Source organism: Entelurus aequoreus, linkage group LG09, assembly GCF_033978785.1.
Source record: "Entelurus aequoreus isolate RoL-2023_Sb linkage group LG09, RoL_Eaeq_v1.1, whole genome shotgun sequence".
NCBI lineage: Eukaryota > Metazoa > Chordata > Actinopteri > Syngnathiformes > Syngnathidae > Entelurus > Entelurus aequoreus.
Window position 1 is genome coordinate 51,026,914 of NC_084739.1, and position 16,509 is coordinate 51,043,422.

Below are 16,509 nucleotides of genomic sequence, written 5' to 3' on the forward strand. Positions count from 1 at the left end.
ACATGTTCATTTATTATCTCCTTTCAGGAATGACCCAAGAGAGTCGCCAGTCAATCCAAAATCATAGTATTCCTATCCATTCCCACAGAATAGCAAGCATACCTTTGCATTTGGTGAGACAGATTCGGTGCAGAGTGCTGTGTCAGCATTACTAGGGGTAATTGTAGACAAGCTGCACTGGTCCAGATCAGAGAGGTCTTCCCGAGATGTAGTTTTGGAGCAGGAGTCCAGGCCACTGTCTGTAGCTGTGGGACTCGAGATGGACGAGCCGGCACTGTCTGAAGCTGGGAGTGAACAGCCCTGCTCGATGAAGGCAACCCCACCTAAACAAGTACATTTACTGTATGAATGTCTCGTAGTCATCATCATTCAAGGTTTTTCATTTCTTAAACCACTTTAAAGACCATCTTCAGATAACAAAACACACTAAGTGCAATTTCTTAGTTTTGTTTGTATGAAAGGAATCCAATGTTCCCTCGCTTTGCGGTTCACTTACGGTCTCAGTGTACCACGGATTTATAAACAGGTATTCAACAAACATGTATTATAACCTCTATTTCATATTACCAACCGTCTACCACATGCAGTAATGAAACCTTTGCCTTCGTCCCAACATCGAACACGGCACGCTATTAGCTTCCAGCGGTCAGCTCCACCACCCACACCGGTGAACATCCAGGGATCAGTTATAGAAATAGTGGACTCATTTAAATACCTGGGTGTTCACCTCAACACTAAACTGGACTGGACTCACAATTTAAACGCTGTGTACAAGAAGGTTCAAAGTCGCCTCCACCTCTTGAGGAGACTAAGGTCCTTCGGGGTGTGCGCACCTTTTACGACAATGTGGTGGCTTCTGCGGTGTTCTATGCCGTCGTTTGCTGAGGTGGGGGCAGCACAGTCAAAGACAGAAACAGACTTAATAAACTGATTAAGAGAGCTGACTCTGTCCTAGGCTGCCCACTAAACAGTATTGAGGAGGTGGCTGACAGAAGGATGCTGAACAAGTTGACATCCATAATGTCCAATCCCTCTCACCCCATGCATGTCACTGTGGAGGCCCTAAGTAGCTCCTTCAGCATTAGACTGTTACATCCACAGTGCAAGAAGGAGGGCTGCCGCAGGTACTTTGTACCCAAAGCGATAAGCACTTATGTGACTACTGTGATGTTTTTTTTCGTGGTGTGCAATACCGATGTTAGTATTTTTTGTTTATCTTCTATCTATACATGCGAGTGGGCAATATGTAGTATTTATTACTATTTTGTGTTTTTTTGTGTATCACAGTCAGTTTAGCTGCATATTGTGACACGAAGAAACCGTATGTCACTCACAAGTGCAGATTTTAACCATTGGAATCATTTCTATAGTTTGAAAATATCCAGTGGGCCACATTGAATTGTTAATTATTAGAGATGTCGATATATGCGTTAAAATGTAATATCGGAAATTATCTGTATCGTTTTTTTTATTATCGTATCGTTTTTTTGTTGTTGTTTTTTTAATTAAATCAACATAAAAAACACAAGATACACTTACAATTAGTGCACCAACCCAAAAAAACTCCCTCCCCCATTTACACTTATTCACACAAAAGGGTTGTTTCTTTCTGTTATTAATATTCTGGTTCCTACATTATATATCAATATATATCAATACAGTCTGCAAGGGATACAGTCCGTAAGCACACATGATTGTGCGTGCTGCTGGTCCACTAATAGTACTAACCTACTCAGTGGCCTAGTGGTTAGAGTGTCCGCCCTGAGATCGGTAGGTTGTGAGTTCAAACCCCGGCCGAGTCATACCAAAGCCTATAAAAATGGGACCCATTACCTCCCTGCTTGGCACTCAGCATCAAAGGTTGGAATTGGGGGTTAAATCACCAAAAATGATTCCCGGGCGCGGCCACCACTGCTGCCAACTGCTCCCCTCACCTCCCAGGGGGTGATCAAGGGTGATGGGTCAAATGCAGAGAATAATTTCGCCACACCTAGTGTGTGTGTGTGACAATCATTGGTACTTTAACTTTAACTTTAACAGTTAATTTTACTAATTTTCATTCATTACTAGTTTCTATGTAACTGTTTTTATATTGTTGTACTTTCTTTTTTATTCAAGAACATTTTTTTTAATTTATTTATCTTATTTTACTAATTTTTAAAAAAAGTACCTTATCTTCACCATACCTGGTTGTCCAAATTAGGCATAATAATGTGTTAATTCCACGACTGCATATATCGGTTGAAATCGGTATCGGTTGATATCGGTATCGGTAATTAAAGAGTTGGACAATATCGGAATATCGGATATCGGCAAAAAGCCATTATCGGACATCCCTATTAATTATGTTGTATTACGCCAAGGTAGCCCAGTTAACTACCTTTTATGTGCTGTTTTGCAGGACCCGTGTCACGTGACTTCAAACTTGACACCTATTCAATGTCAAAAAAGCTTTCGGAATAAAGAGACAAATTAACCTCCATATAAGTAGTTTAGGCTCCAGCACCCCCCGCGACCCCAAAAAGGGACAAGCGGTAGAAAATGGATGAATGGAAGGAGTCCCAGACATACCACCCAATCTGCTCCAAAGCATGATAATATTCAAATAACCTAGGCCTTGAAATGCACTGGTCGTCCGCCATTTTGGTTGGAGGTCCATCTTTCCGTGTGGCTCAAATACTTTGATATTGATATTGTTCTAATGTGGGTTGCACTTTGGACCCTCGCTAACAGGATGATGTGTCTCCTACCAGATAGGTTGGAGTTACTGAGGTTGGTGGACTGAGGAAGCTCCAGCTGACCGGAGGAACTTCGGACCATGTGGCGAGTTGCTCGTGGTGATCGTTTCTGCTTTTTCCACTTGGACGACTCACTCATTCCACCTGCACGCATCTTCAACTGAGGAGTAAAATGGAAGTCATTCAGTTTCTTTTCAAAGACCAGTGTTCATGAAATAAACAACAAGAAGAAGGTGTTTTTATAAGCAGTACTATTTCATACCAAATAATAGAAACAGCAGGATTGTACCTACACTTACTAACACATGGCAATATGTATCCTGTCATATAAAACCAGTGAAGTTGGCACGTTGTGTAAATCGTAAATAAAAACAGAATACAATTATTTGCAAATCCTTTTCAACCTATATTCAAATGAATAGACTGCAACGACAAGATACTTAACGTTCAAACTGGTAAACTTTGCAAATATTAGCTCTTTTGGAATTTGATGCCTGCAATATGTTTCAAAAAAGCTGGCACAAGTGGCAAAAAAAACCTGAGAAAGTTGAGAACTGCTCATCAAACACTTATTTGGAACTTCCCACAGGTGAAAAGGCTAATTGGGAACAGGTGGTTGCCATGATTGGGTATAAAAGCAGCTTCCATGAAATGCTCAGTCATTCACAAACAAGGATGGGGCGAGGGTCACCACTTTGTGAACAAATGCTTGAGCACATTGTCCAACAGTTTAAGAACAATATTTCTCAACGAGCTATTGCAAGGAATTTAGGGATTTCACCATCTACGGTCCGTAATATCATCAAAAGATTCAGAGAATGTGGAGAAATCACTGCATGTAAGCAGCAAGGCCGAAAACAAACATTGAATGCCGGTGGCCTTCGATTCCTCAGGCTGTGATCAAAAACCGACATCAGTGTTGAAAGGATATCACCACATGGGCTCAGGAACACTTCAGAAAACCGCTGTCAGTAACTGCAGTTTGTCGCTACATCTGTAGGTGCAAAGCGAAAGCCATTTATCAACAACACCCAGAAATGCCGCCGGCTTCGCTGGGCCCGAGCTCATAGAAGATGGACTGATGCAAAGTGGAAAAGTGTTCTGTGGTCTGACGTGTCCACATTTCAAATTGTGTTTGGAAACTGTGGACGTCGTGCACTCCGGACCAAAGAGGAAAATAACCATCGGACTGTTATAGGCGTAAAGTTCAAAAGCCAGCATCTGTGATGGTATAGGGGTGTATTGATGCCCAAGGCATGGGTAACTTACACATCTGTGAAGGCACCATTAATTATGAAAGGTACAAACAGGTCTTGGAGCAACATAGTTGCCATCCAAGCAACGTTTTTTTAATGGACGCCTGTGCTTATTTCAGCAAAACAATGCCAAGCTACATTCAGCGTGTCTTTGTAGTAAAAGACTGCGGGCCTGCCTGTACTCCAGACCTGTCTCCCATTGAAAATGTGTGGCACATTTTGAAGCTGTACATCAAGCAAGAATGGGAAATAATTCCACCTGTAAAGCTTCAAAAATTGGTCTCCTCAGTTCCCAAACGTTTACTGAGTGTTGTTAAAACACAGTTGTAAAAACGCCCCTGTGCCAACTGTGTGCAATGTGTTGCAGCCATTAAATTCTAAGTTAATGATTATTTGCAAAAACATTTTTTTAAAGTTTCTCAGTTCGAACAGTAAATATCTTGTCTTTGCAGTGTATTCAATTGACTATAAGTTGAAAAGGATTTGCAAATCATTGTATTCTGTTTATATTTACGATTTACACAACTTGCCAATTTCACTGGTTTTGGGTTTTTTATCTTTCTTCAGGATCATATTATTTTCTATGACATTTTACTCTTCTGTTTTTGCCAATAATTACATCTTTTTAGTAGGGCTGTCAAAAGTAATGCGATACGTTAATGCTGAATCCCTTTCACAGCACTATTTTTTTGACACACAATTAAAATGACACGTCATATAAACATTAAACAATGCTGCTAAATGATTCAGCACATTATTGACTTGAATGTAAGCTTTTTGATAATGAAATAAGTTATGAATTTCTTAATGACTTTAAAAATGTTAGTTTAACTACTGCAGCAGGAAATATGACTGTCACACACTAGTAAATATATGAAACCCAAGTACTATGATATAAACCTCAATATTTTCTCATTGAATCGTATTGTTTAATAAGCAAACTATTTTCTACCAACCAAATGTACTAAAGCCTTACATATGATTATTTTATGATACAGTTGCAGTTCACAACATTAGCAACTAAACTCATGTTCAAATAAATCTACAATGTGAAGAAACCCACATTTACTAAAATCCATGTATTGTTGTTTTTAATTCACCATTTTTTGTACAGCACTTTGTGAAGTTTATCTGTGAGAAGCTCAACACTATAGGTAGTTATTACATTATTTTCAATATAAAAGGTTGATTAATAATCTAAAGTGGGCCGGTCTGCGGCATAAAACTCCAGGACTGAAAATGAGTCTCACTCCGGCTGTCGTGTGTGTGTGTGTGTGTGTGTGTGTGTGTGTGTGTGTGTGTGTGTGTGTGTGTGTGTGTGTGTGTGTGTGTGTGTGTGTGTGTGTGTGTGTGTGTGTGTGTGTGTGTGTGTGTGTGTGTGTGTGTGTGTGTGTGTGTGTGTGGGTGTTTGTTTGTGTGTGTGTGCTTGTGTCCATTTTGTGTTGACCAGTTTAAAAATGCATGTTTAAATCACCAAAAGTTGTGAAATCACATTTTAAATTTAATATTGCAAGTATATACTCAGCTATACCAAGTTTACCTTAATTTACTTGATTGAATTTATACTTAAAACAACTTTTAGAACAGTATTGGTGCACTATTTCCTACGTTCTTCTTATTCAGAAATCTGAAGAAATGTGCAACTTTACAAATGGTTTAATTTTCAGATTTTTTTATTTGTATTCTTACTTGTGGATTTACTTAAAAAAAGAAAGAAAAAGAAAAAGAAAATGGCTAACCTGTATTTCTTGTTGATAGGAGAACATGTTTTTTTACTGGACATGTGTCATGATTTTTTGATAACCATTTTGTTTAAAATAAATATGGCAATTTTTCGATAATCTTGATTGTCGTATTAGTCTTATTTTGCACAAATAGTGTTTATTTGTTGAAATACATGCATGCAGTGGCATCACAGTAAAATAGGCATAATATGTTCATTAAGAGCATGTCACCCGACATTAGTTTTAGGGAACAATTGCTGCATACTGTATATCGATATTGCTTGATATCCGTACCGGGAATAGAGTGCTGGACAATATCGATAAGAAAGCATAAATCAAACATTTCTTTGAGAAACCAATTACGGTGCAAAAAAAACGAATAGTTTTGTAGATATTACAAACTAGAACTTCCAAAAGTAAATAAAGCAGTTGATAGCGCTGCTAAAGTGCTATCACGTCACACGTGTGCATTCCAAATAATTTCGAAGACTATCATCTTGTACAAATGTTTTGAGAAAATGGAGCAGCTCCAGCAGGCGATTTATATGAAATTATATGAATATATGCATGAGAAAATAAAAAGTACAATGTTATCATACATGTTAGGAAGTTTAATACGTACACATGGCAAAGAATCAAGGGATGATAAATACAAGTTAAAAAAAAAAATACACCTGTGTTTGTCTACTAAAACAACAAGTGGGGTTAGTACAATCTTCAAATGGAGAAATGTATCGGTAAAAAGTATTCTAGCCTTAATATTTTGAAAAACTGCAGTTTCTTATGATAGATTGCCTATCATCCACAATCCTTATGTGAGAAAGGAGCACACATGTATTTGCCTTTTCTGTGCGTTCTAAATTATCTAAAAAAAAAATGCTCATAAAATGTGGCTAACAATGCAGGTAATGGGATTAATCTATTACGCCTATAAAGCACTCTAAAAAAAAAACTACAATGTTTGCTATACATGCTGTAAGTATGTATGTAATGTAACAGGCACATATATGATAATATGTAATATTTATAGTATTTTGGCAATTTTAAACATTACTGTAACTTCTTTTCTGGGCGCATTGATTTTATAGAGCACATAGCATCGAACACCATTTCCGTCAACGACAACAACACATGTTTGAGAGCCATCAACGACTACTTTGGGACAAATATGATTTAGAACCTTATATTTTTGAGTCTGAAAATACAGAGGATGAGTTTTAGAAGCACAATGCTAAGCAGATTTTAATAATTTTCAATTGTTAGCCGCTTCGTGCTAACAGTGTTGTACTATTTAATATGCAGAAAAAAGAGAAATAAGTGTGTTCTTGTCTCACATAAGTATCCTGAATGACGGTCAAATTCCACTAAAAATTGCAGTTTTCCTTTAATATTTGAGGTAAACTTCCTTACCTGGACTCGTTTGTTTTTCCATAAGATATTGTAAGCCTCAGAAGAGAAGGGGGGCAGGCAGGTGCCTGTGATTAGTGATGGCTAACATGTCACGACACACTTACGCACATATTTTTTCAGCATGGTGGCAAAGGTGTGGTTTGTTAACACAACACGGAGTTAGGAACAAACACCAACAATTGCTAAACAAATTTAAAAAATGCAGCCATCTTGAAAGGAGTGATTGGCCATGCAGGCAAAGCGTGCTAACCAAGCGGACACGGAAATGCAACAATGCAGGAATGGTTAGGACGTTCTAATACATAGTCTAGCAATAATTTATTCAAGAAATAAAAAACCCAATATTAACACTAAGACACATCCATGCAGACATTTTAAACAGAACATGTTCTCTTTGTTTTTGTTCTCAGTGTTTACTATTTTTAAAAACTGTAGGCATCATGGTATCTGATGACTTTCCATTTGAAATATGTTGTAGACTCATTGACAGCTTGAAATACTTTGATTGGTACTTTTGTTGGATTTACTTTGTGATTGTTGCAGCCTAAAATGCCTGAATTCACAGCATATTTTTCTGAAAATTGCGGCAAAAGTTGCAGTATTTTAGATATTTATTTTTTTCAATAACATTTAATTAAAATTCTGATTTTATGAATACGTTACCAATGTTTTAAGTGTTCCTAGTAAACTTAACCTCAACCTAAACTTTTTATCTTAAACATTCAATTATGTTTAATTAATAGGTTAAGAGCATTTGTAAACTGTTACTTGTTATTTGTGTTGTGAACTAATTTTTGTTGGTAAATGTGCGACAATGAGAGATCATCATCGCACTTCAACATCTCTGTTACAAAAATGCTGGCTCTTTGCTAGGTCAGCATTGGAAATGAAAATATGTTCTTTATTGTCCTAATTTGGATGCATACATGTGAGATAAATACAGTATATAAATACATATACGTAACTAGTATGTAAATGTTTGTATACTAAATTACCCAAAAGGCTGAGCGCTGTAGACAGGAACAGGAATTATGTGTAAGCTGCGCCGGAAGATGACAATTGTGTCGTTTGATCAACAAAGAGTCGATATATTGTTACACGTTGTTGTTACTGCTTGTTTTTCCTAAATACGTTTTGATTGGACAGTTAATGTGCATGTTTGAGCGTCGCTCAGAGACCTATTTGATAATGACCTTGATTGGACAAAATGTGCATGGAAGTTGCAGGCATTGGACTAAGTTGCGAGGCCGCGCATGATTTGCTGGCGATTGAGTGAATGTGCGTGAATTGGCACGATCGTTACATCACACATTCCTGGAGGGATTGAAAAACGAAAATGCTAGCTGGAGGAGTGAATAATATTAATAATAACAATAATAGTGATTGTTTCATTCGTAAAATGTGCAACAAAATTTGTCTTCTGTTCGAAAGCCATTCTTTGAGGAACAGTGGGCAGCTATTGTGCAGCGCCTTGTAAGGTAAAATGGTCTATAATGGTTTGTTGGCTCTCTGTATAGTTACACTGTAAGTTATTTATTATATTTTTCCAGTGGTACTTTGGTTTTCGTATGGCCCAGTTTCCAACAAAAGATTTAACCAAAATTGTTCCCTGGTTTTCGTACACCATCTATCTTACAGTTAGGGATGATGTTTGATAAGAAATTATCGAGTTCGAGCCTATTATCGAATCCTCTTATCGAACCGATTCCTTATCGATTCTCTTATCGAGTCCAGATAGGTTGTTGTATATGGAAAAAAACACACAATATTTGGTTTAACAAAAGCTCACTTTTATTATATAAGAAAAAAATAAAATCTAATAAATAAATAAATATTGACAGTTACCCCCCTAAAAAAATAAAGTAAAAAAAATAAATATTGACTGTTGTTACCCAAAGTATATTAAGTGGGATTTTTCAGAAAAACAAATATATACAGTAACACAAAAACAACCTGTCTCTGTGATCACTATATGTGTATAAATAATACTATAGTGTTAAATAAAATCAGTCCCTTGGGCACAAAACTGAAAATAATACAGCTCTCCAAAAAGTGCACTTCTGCTGCTATTTGACATAACTGTTTGTTATGATGCTTTGACATTTTTGCACTTTATTTCTTTATTGAAAGAAAATTCTATGAAGAGAAAAGTTGTTTGCAAATGTGGTTACAATGCTAAAAAATGAAAAGTTAAAGCTAAAAAAAGAAATACACTTTATTGAGTTAAAATCTTTTTTTATAGGGGGAAAGATGTGATGTTATGAGCTAGGGAATATAACAACTACACTACCCATCATGCAACGGGAGTGACGAGCATGCGCGGAACCCCCGAAAAGTGTTGTTGCATGTCGTCACCCGTGAAAGTAAACGTCAAGAACTCAGCCAACACGCCTCGTCTGCATTATTTATAATTAGACAGACAACACATATACAGTGTGATTTTGTTTTGTTTACAAGGAAAGAAAAACAAAAGTTGAAAAAGGGAGATGTCATATATTTTGTATATATATGTATGTGCTGCGGTTGCTTTAAGAACGTTGTGACAGCTGCCGTAAAGGAGGTGCGTTGCTAGCCTGGTTGCTATGTTTCCGGTTGGTCGTAAAAGTGTTCGTCATGTGTTTGTACCCTGCTCAAATCTCTCAGTAAAGTTATTCATTGGATTATACCTTTTGTTTTGAACTTTATTATTCCATTGTTTTTCCTGCTTTCCCTATCTGCGCCTAATGACTGAGCTACGTGACGTAAATTCTTGTGATGTCTCAAGGGGCATTTCTGGTCGGGATGGGATTCGTTCTGAGGGATTCGAATAAAGAACCAACTCTTTTTCTTTACTATAGTGGTCTCGATAACGGGTACCGGTTCTCAAAAAGGGATTCGAGTCCGAGGACTCGGTTCTTTTCTTATCGAACAACCGGGAAAACCGGTTTCGAGTATGATCCCTACTTACAGTACAGCAGAACATTGCATAAAAAAATGTCAGTTTGGCTGCTTAACACGCCACGGAATCGAGTACCGAAACAAAAAAATCCTACCAGTTGGTGTCGCTCTTCTTTTTTTATTTTACTTTTTGTAGGACTGCAAAATAAGCCACCATGAGGCCAAAGAAAGTTGCAAGTACCAGCATTTTGATACAGAACGTGAAAAACAATTACATTTAAAAAAAACTTGTAGCAAAGAACAAAGAAAGGTGGATCTCCCCTGCTTCCCTTCTCCTTTGATCGTTGCTGTCTTTGCCAATAAGTTTTCTATAAAAGGTAAACCCATCCATCCCTCCATCCATTTTCTACAGCTTGTCCCTCTCGGGGTCACAGGGATGGCTGGAGCCTATTCCAGCTGCATTTGGGCAGAAGGCAGGGTACACTCTGGACAATTCCAACAGTTTTTACCTCCTATGAAAACACTTTCATTTCTGTGAGTCTTCACTTCCCCCAACACCCAGCAACACTTCCTCATTCTCCACCAATCACCTTTCAGGCACGGACGGCGTGGGAAAAACTGACATTTAATACAGACCACAATAACATAAAATATTAACATTAGCTGGTCATTACAGTATGAATTGATATACATAGCCTGTTTTTTGCACACTATTGACAAGGGATGTACCAAAAACTTGACCACCGAAAAAAGACTTTGATCACAGAAAACTGCGCTGCCAAAACCAAATTTAAACAAAACTCACGCCATTGTCTGGAGCTTTGTCAGCATGTCTGCGATGTGGACGTGATTTTTATATATATTGAAGATATACCCGCGCGGACAGGCATCTACAAAATGTGCAAAAATTAAGAGGACAGTGGTGGCTTTTAAAAAAGAGAAAGTCCAACTAGAGCAACAGCGAGAAGCAAGTGTGACGTCATGCTTGCTTTAGTCTCTTTCGTCAGGGACAACGAGGGACAGAAGTAGAGTCTCTAAACACGAGTACATTCTATATAAAACACCAGAAGAATATGCTAGATTTGTTGCTAGTTGTTTGTAATTGAAAAAAAGTCATTAAAAGTCTGTAAACACTCGAAAAAAATCTCAACAAAGTACCTTGTACAAAAATCTGCAACAATTGAAAATATGGCAAAACGATAAAAAATATATGTTAACACTTATTAATAAAAACAGATTTTTTTCAAGAAAATCATATCCTCATAGAAAGTTATGCCCATAACCACGCCTCCACCGCGACAAGTACCTTAGCAGGTTAGGGAAAACCCATGATAAAATTAGGTAAAATATTTTACTTAAATATGTATTTGGGTAAAATCTTTTAATGGCTTAAAATGTACTTTACTTAAGAGACTTAATGGGAATTCATTTTATTTATATTTCCTCTGAATCTTGTCTTTTAGGTTGTTCACCTATACTTTACCTGTACCTCTATATTATATTATACCTTCCCTGTACAGTACCTGTATACCCATATATTTACACTTTAGCCCTATATTATATTATACTTGCACTGTACCCATATACTTAAGTATTGAGTGGAATCTAGCAGAGTTGAAGTTTTTCCTTTATCAAGTGTGGAAAGATACACAATCCAAAGACACTTGGCATGCGTTTTTTTAAGTAATTATTTGCACTAAAATGTGTTTTGTGTTAATATTTTTGGGTGTTTGGAACAGATTAGTTGGATTTACATTATTTCTTATGTAACAAAATTGCTCAGATTTCTTTTGTCTTTATTAGACATTTTGAAATGGATTTAGAATGAAAACCGAGACACCACCGTATTAATATTATTTTAAAATGATCATGCATTCATACACTTGCATGACTTAACCGTACATAATATTCCATTATGCTGTGTCCAGGCTACATCAGTCCCTATACGATTGGATCTGACCATTAAAAGTGGAACATATTTTAAGTTCTACTTTTCTCAGTTGTAAAAATGGTGGGTGAACGAAGAAGGATCAAACAGGATCAAAGATTGTCCACATAAAAAGTTCAATGATTGACAACTTTCAATTTGGGGCATCTAAGCAGGCAGATCAATAATAATTAAATACAGTATAAATACCTTCTTCATATTGGCACCGGCAAAACTCTTGGACTCCTCCTTAAATTGAGGTAATCTGTGAGGAATTGAAACAAAGACAAATTGCATTAATTTTTCAGAGACCTGTGTCCATCCATCCATCATTTTCCGAAGTCGGGTCGCTGGGGCAGTTGCCTAAGCTGAGAAGCCCAGAGTTCCCTCTCCCCAGCTACTTCGCTCAGCTCTTCCCGGGAAATTACCAGGCGTTTCCAGGCCAGCTGGGAGACAGAGTCTCTCCACCGTGTCCTGGGTCTTCTCCGTAGTCCCCTACCGGTCGGATGCGTCCTAAACACCTCCGCAGGGAGGTGTTCGGAGGGCATTCTGACCAGATGCCCGAACCACCTGATATGGCTCCTCTCGATGTGGAGGAGCAGCGGCTTTTCTCCGAGCTCTTCCTGCATCACAGAACTTCTTACCCTATCTCTAAAGGAATGCCCCGCCACCCGACTGAGGAAACTCATTCCGGCCGCTTGTACCTGTCATTTTGACCTTTCGGTCACAACCCAACGCTATAACATTAAAAAAATTACCCCGATAACTGGGGGGAAAAAAATACTCAATTACAAATCAAGCTTATTTTCTTCAATGCCTTGCTGTCATGAACTTCCCCAGAGTTCATTGTCAACAAACTGTTTCAGAGGAGGACATTGTGCATGCCAATTGCACCAAAGAGGGATGAAACTTCTTTAACATATCAAACATTATCAACCACATGAAACGCCAGTATCATTACGATGGGAGTTTGAAAGCCTACAAAGACGCCTGCTGCTACAGAAGCTGTCCAAAAGCCAGCTGCTTGTTCTTATTGCTGCAATGTTTTGAAACAATTTGTCAAATATGACCTGAGGACTACAGTAATCTGTGATTTCATCATAGAAATTATGTTGCTGGACAACCAGCACAGAACAGAACAAATCTACACTTTCACTTTGTGAAATACACAGTTGATTGACTCTTATCTCCAGGTGTGCATAACCTACACCGACACTTAAATCTACATTTAAAAAATAATCAGTCACCCCAGAAATTCACAATGTAGCACCACACCAATTCATACAAATTCAACAAATCCCTGTGAGTTACATGCGGCCTTACAGCTTTGTCCAATGCCCGCTACTCCATCCATTTTCTACCGCTTGTCCTGTTCGGGGCCGCTGGAGCCTATCTCAGCTGCATTCGGTCACCCTGGACAAGTCGCCACCTCAACCCAGGGCAATGTCCGCTACTCCCCCGCACAATTTTACCAAAGAGCGTAATTTTCGCCAGATTGGTCAAATTGGTCTCTGAGTGGCGCTCAAACGCGTATGTCAACAGTCTATTCAAAAACTTATGTTAGTTTCTTGTGTAGACGAAGCAGGTATGAAAACGTGTAACAATATATCAACTCTTTATTGATCAAACGACACAAGTGTCGTTCTCCCACATAGCTCAAACCTATTTCCTGTTCCGGTCTAAAAATGTATTATATAAACATTTACCTACTAGTGCACATGTATTTACATATTTATTTAACATGTATTTATCCAGGGTAAGACAAATAAAAATATATTTGCAATGCTGACCTAGTAAGAGGCAACATCCATCCATCCATTTTCTACTGCTTGTCCCTTTATGGTGAGTCATCATAGTGTTGTTAAAGATTTTGTGGGAATCTTTTAAAATTATTCTTATACTAGACCTATCATGAGCTTTAGAGTGTCAAACATTTTTTAAGTCAGTATAAGTTAAAAACACATTAGGTTCATACACTGAACAAAAATATGAACGCAACACTTGTATTTGTTCCCATTTTTCATGAATTGAACGCAAAGATCTAAAACTTTTACTATTTACACAAAATACGTATTCATCTCAAATATTCCAAAGACTATAAAAATGGGACCCATAACCTCCCTGCTTGGCACTCAGCAACAAAGGGTTGGATTTGGGGGTTAAATCACCAAAATGATTCCCGGGCGCGGCGCCGCTGCTGCCCACTGCTCCCCAAGGGGATGGGACAAATGCAGAGGACAAATTTCACCACTGGCGATTTCACCACGTGTGTGACAATCATTGGTACTTTAATCTTTAATCTTAAATTAAAATATTGTTCACAAATCTGTCTTAATCTATTTTAGTGAGCATTTCTTCTTTGCCAAGATAATCCATCCCACCTCACAGGTGTGGCATATCAAGATGCAGATTAAACAGCATGATTATTGCACAGGTGTGCCTTAGGCTGCCCACAATAAAAGGCTGAAATGTGCGGTATTATCACACAGCAAAATGCCACAGATGTTGCAAGTTTTCAAAGAGCGTGCAGTTGGCATGCTGACTGCTGGAATGTCCACCAGAGCTGTTGCCCGTAAGGTGAATGTTCATTTCTCTACCATAAGCCGTCTCCAAAGGTATTTCAGAGAATTTGGCAGTACATCCAACAGGCCTCACAACCGCAGACCACGTGTACCCAAACCAGCCCAGGACCTCCACATCCAGCAGATGCACCTCCATGATCGTCTGAGACCAGCCACCCGGACAGCTGCTGCAACAATTGTTTTGTATAACCAAATAATTTCTGCACAAACTCTGAGAAATCGTCTCAGGGAAACTCATCTGCATGCTCGTCGTCCTCATCTGGTTCTCGACCTGACTGCAGTTTGTAGTCATAACTGACTTGAGTGGGCAAATGCTCACATTTGACGGCGTCTGGCACTTTGAAGCGGTGTTCTCTTTACAGATGAATTTCGGTTTTCAATTTTCAGGGCAGTTGGCAGACAGCGTGTTTGGCGTCGTGTGGGAGAGCGGTTTGCTGATGTCAACGTTGTGAATTGAGTGGCCCATGGTGAGTGGGGTTATGGTATGGGCAGGCGTATGTTATGGACAACAAACGCAAGTGCATTTTATTGATGGCAGTTTGAATGCACAGAGATACCGTGACGAGATCCTGAGGCCCATTGTTGTGCCATTCACCCGAGACCATCACCTCATGTTGCAGCATGACAAAGCACAGCCCCATGTTGCAAGGATCTGTACACAATTCCTGGAAGCTGAAAACATTCCAGTTCTTGCATGACAAGTATGCTCACTGGTCATGTCACCCATTGAACATGTTTGGGATGGTGTGGATTGGCGTACACGACAGCGTGTTCCAGTTCCTGCCAATATCCAGCAACTTCGCGCAGCAATTGAAGAGGAGTGGACCAACATTCCACAGACCACAATCAACAACCTGATCAACTCTATGTGAAGATGATGTGTTGCACTGCGTGATACTGACTGTTTTTCTGACCCCCCCAACAGACTCCAATAAGGCAAAACTGCACATCACATTTCAGAGTGGCCTTTTATTGTGGACAGCCTCAGGCACACTTGTGCAATAATCACACAGATTTGTGAACAATTTTTAAGAGGTATAGGTATTATTTGTATACAGTAAAAGTTTTAAATATTTGAATTGAACTCATGAGAAATGGGAGCAAAAACAAAAGTGTTGAGTTTATATTTGTGTTCAGTATATATTGCCAGCATTTTAATCATACACATAGATGTAGGTTAAAGTCCCTCTAAATTCATAACAATGTTTAACATGTTACTGTGATATTACCAAAATGTGAGGACAAAGACAAAATTATGCTGAATACTATTGATTATAGATCTGGTTTTACCACTTTTAAAGACTTGAAAGAAATGTCATCATGTTGCTCCGCCGCCTAGATTGCATGAGCGTTAACATGTCACAACATTTGAAGGTCTACAACCAGAGACAACTTTATCATTGCAGTTCTTATTCTTACCTGGAGAACAGTAGTTGCACCATATCAACCAGGGTATGTTCAGCTGATTTTCTCAAGAGCTCTGAGGGACAAATCAATATGCTCAAAATCTGATCTTTCAGAGTAGACTTAGACAAACTGTAATGATCCACAAGGGAAATTGTTATACACAGTACCTTTGTTACAAAGGATGGAAAAGGATAATGCACACAAGAGCACCAAAAGAGGGCGAAAATAATAGGTAAAAAGTAGACCAAAAATGTACCATAATATATAAGAATATAAGTATAACACATAATATATATATACACATACATACATACATATATACAAACCCCGTTTCCATAGGAGTTGGGAAATTGTGTTAGATGTAAATATAAACGGAATACAATGATTTGCAAATCCTTTTCAACCCATATTCAGTTGAATGCACTACAACAGGGGTGCCCATTACGTCGATCGCGAGGTACCGGTCGATCATAGCGGGTGTGTCAGTCGATCGCCAGCCAGGCATTAAAAAGACAGACCTAAAAATGAGCGATCGTCAATCTTCACTATGACGTCACTTTCGTCACTTGATTGGCATTCACGGCACTT

General features: G+C 38.4%; 1 protein-coding gene across 2 annotated transcripts in view; it reads right to left on the reverse strand.

The window, feature by feature from the left end:
- Nucleotides 1-16,509, reverse strand: part of gbf1 (golgi brefeldin A resistant guanine nucleotide exchange factor 1) — a 236,157-nt gene that overhangs the window by 84,499 nt on the left and 135,149 nt on the right. For both annotated transcript variants that reach the window (XM_062058899.1, XM_062058897.1), the window contains exons 7-10: nucleotides 15,934-15,994; nucleotides 12,143-12,197; nucleotides 2,751-2,898; nucleotides 103-323 (exon numbers count right to left, since the gene is read on the reverse strand). In XM_062058899.1, the coding sequence (XP_061914883.1) occupies nucleotides 103-323; nucleotides 2,751-2,898; nucleotides 12,143-12,197; nucleotides 15,934-15,994 (485 nt within the window). The remainder of the gene's footprint in view (nucleotides 1-102; nucleotides 324-2,750; nucleotides 2,899-12,142; nucleotides 12,198-15,933; nucleotides 15,995-16,509) is intronic.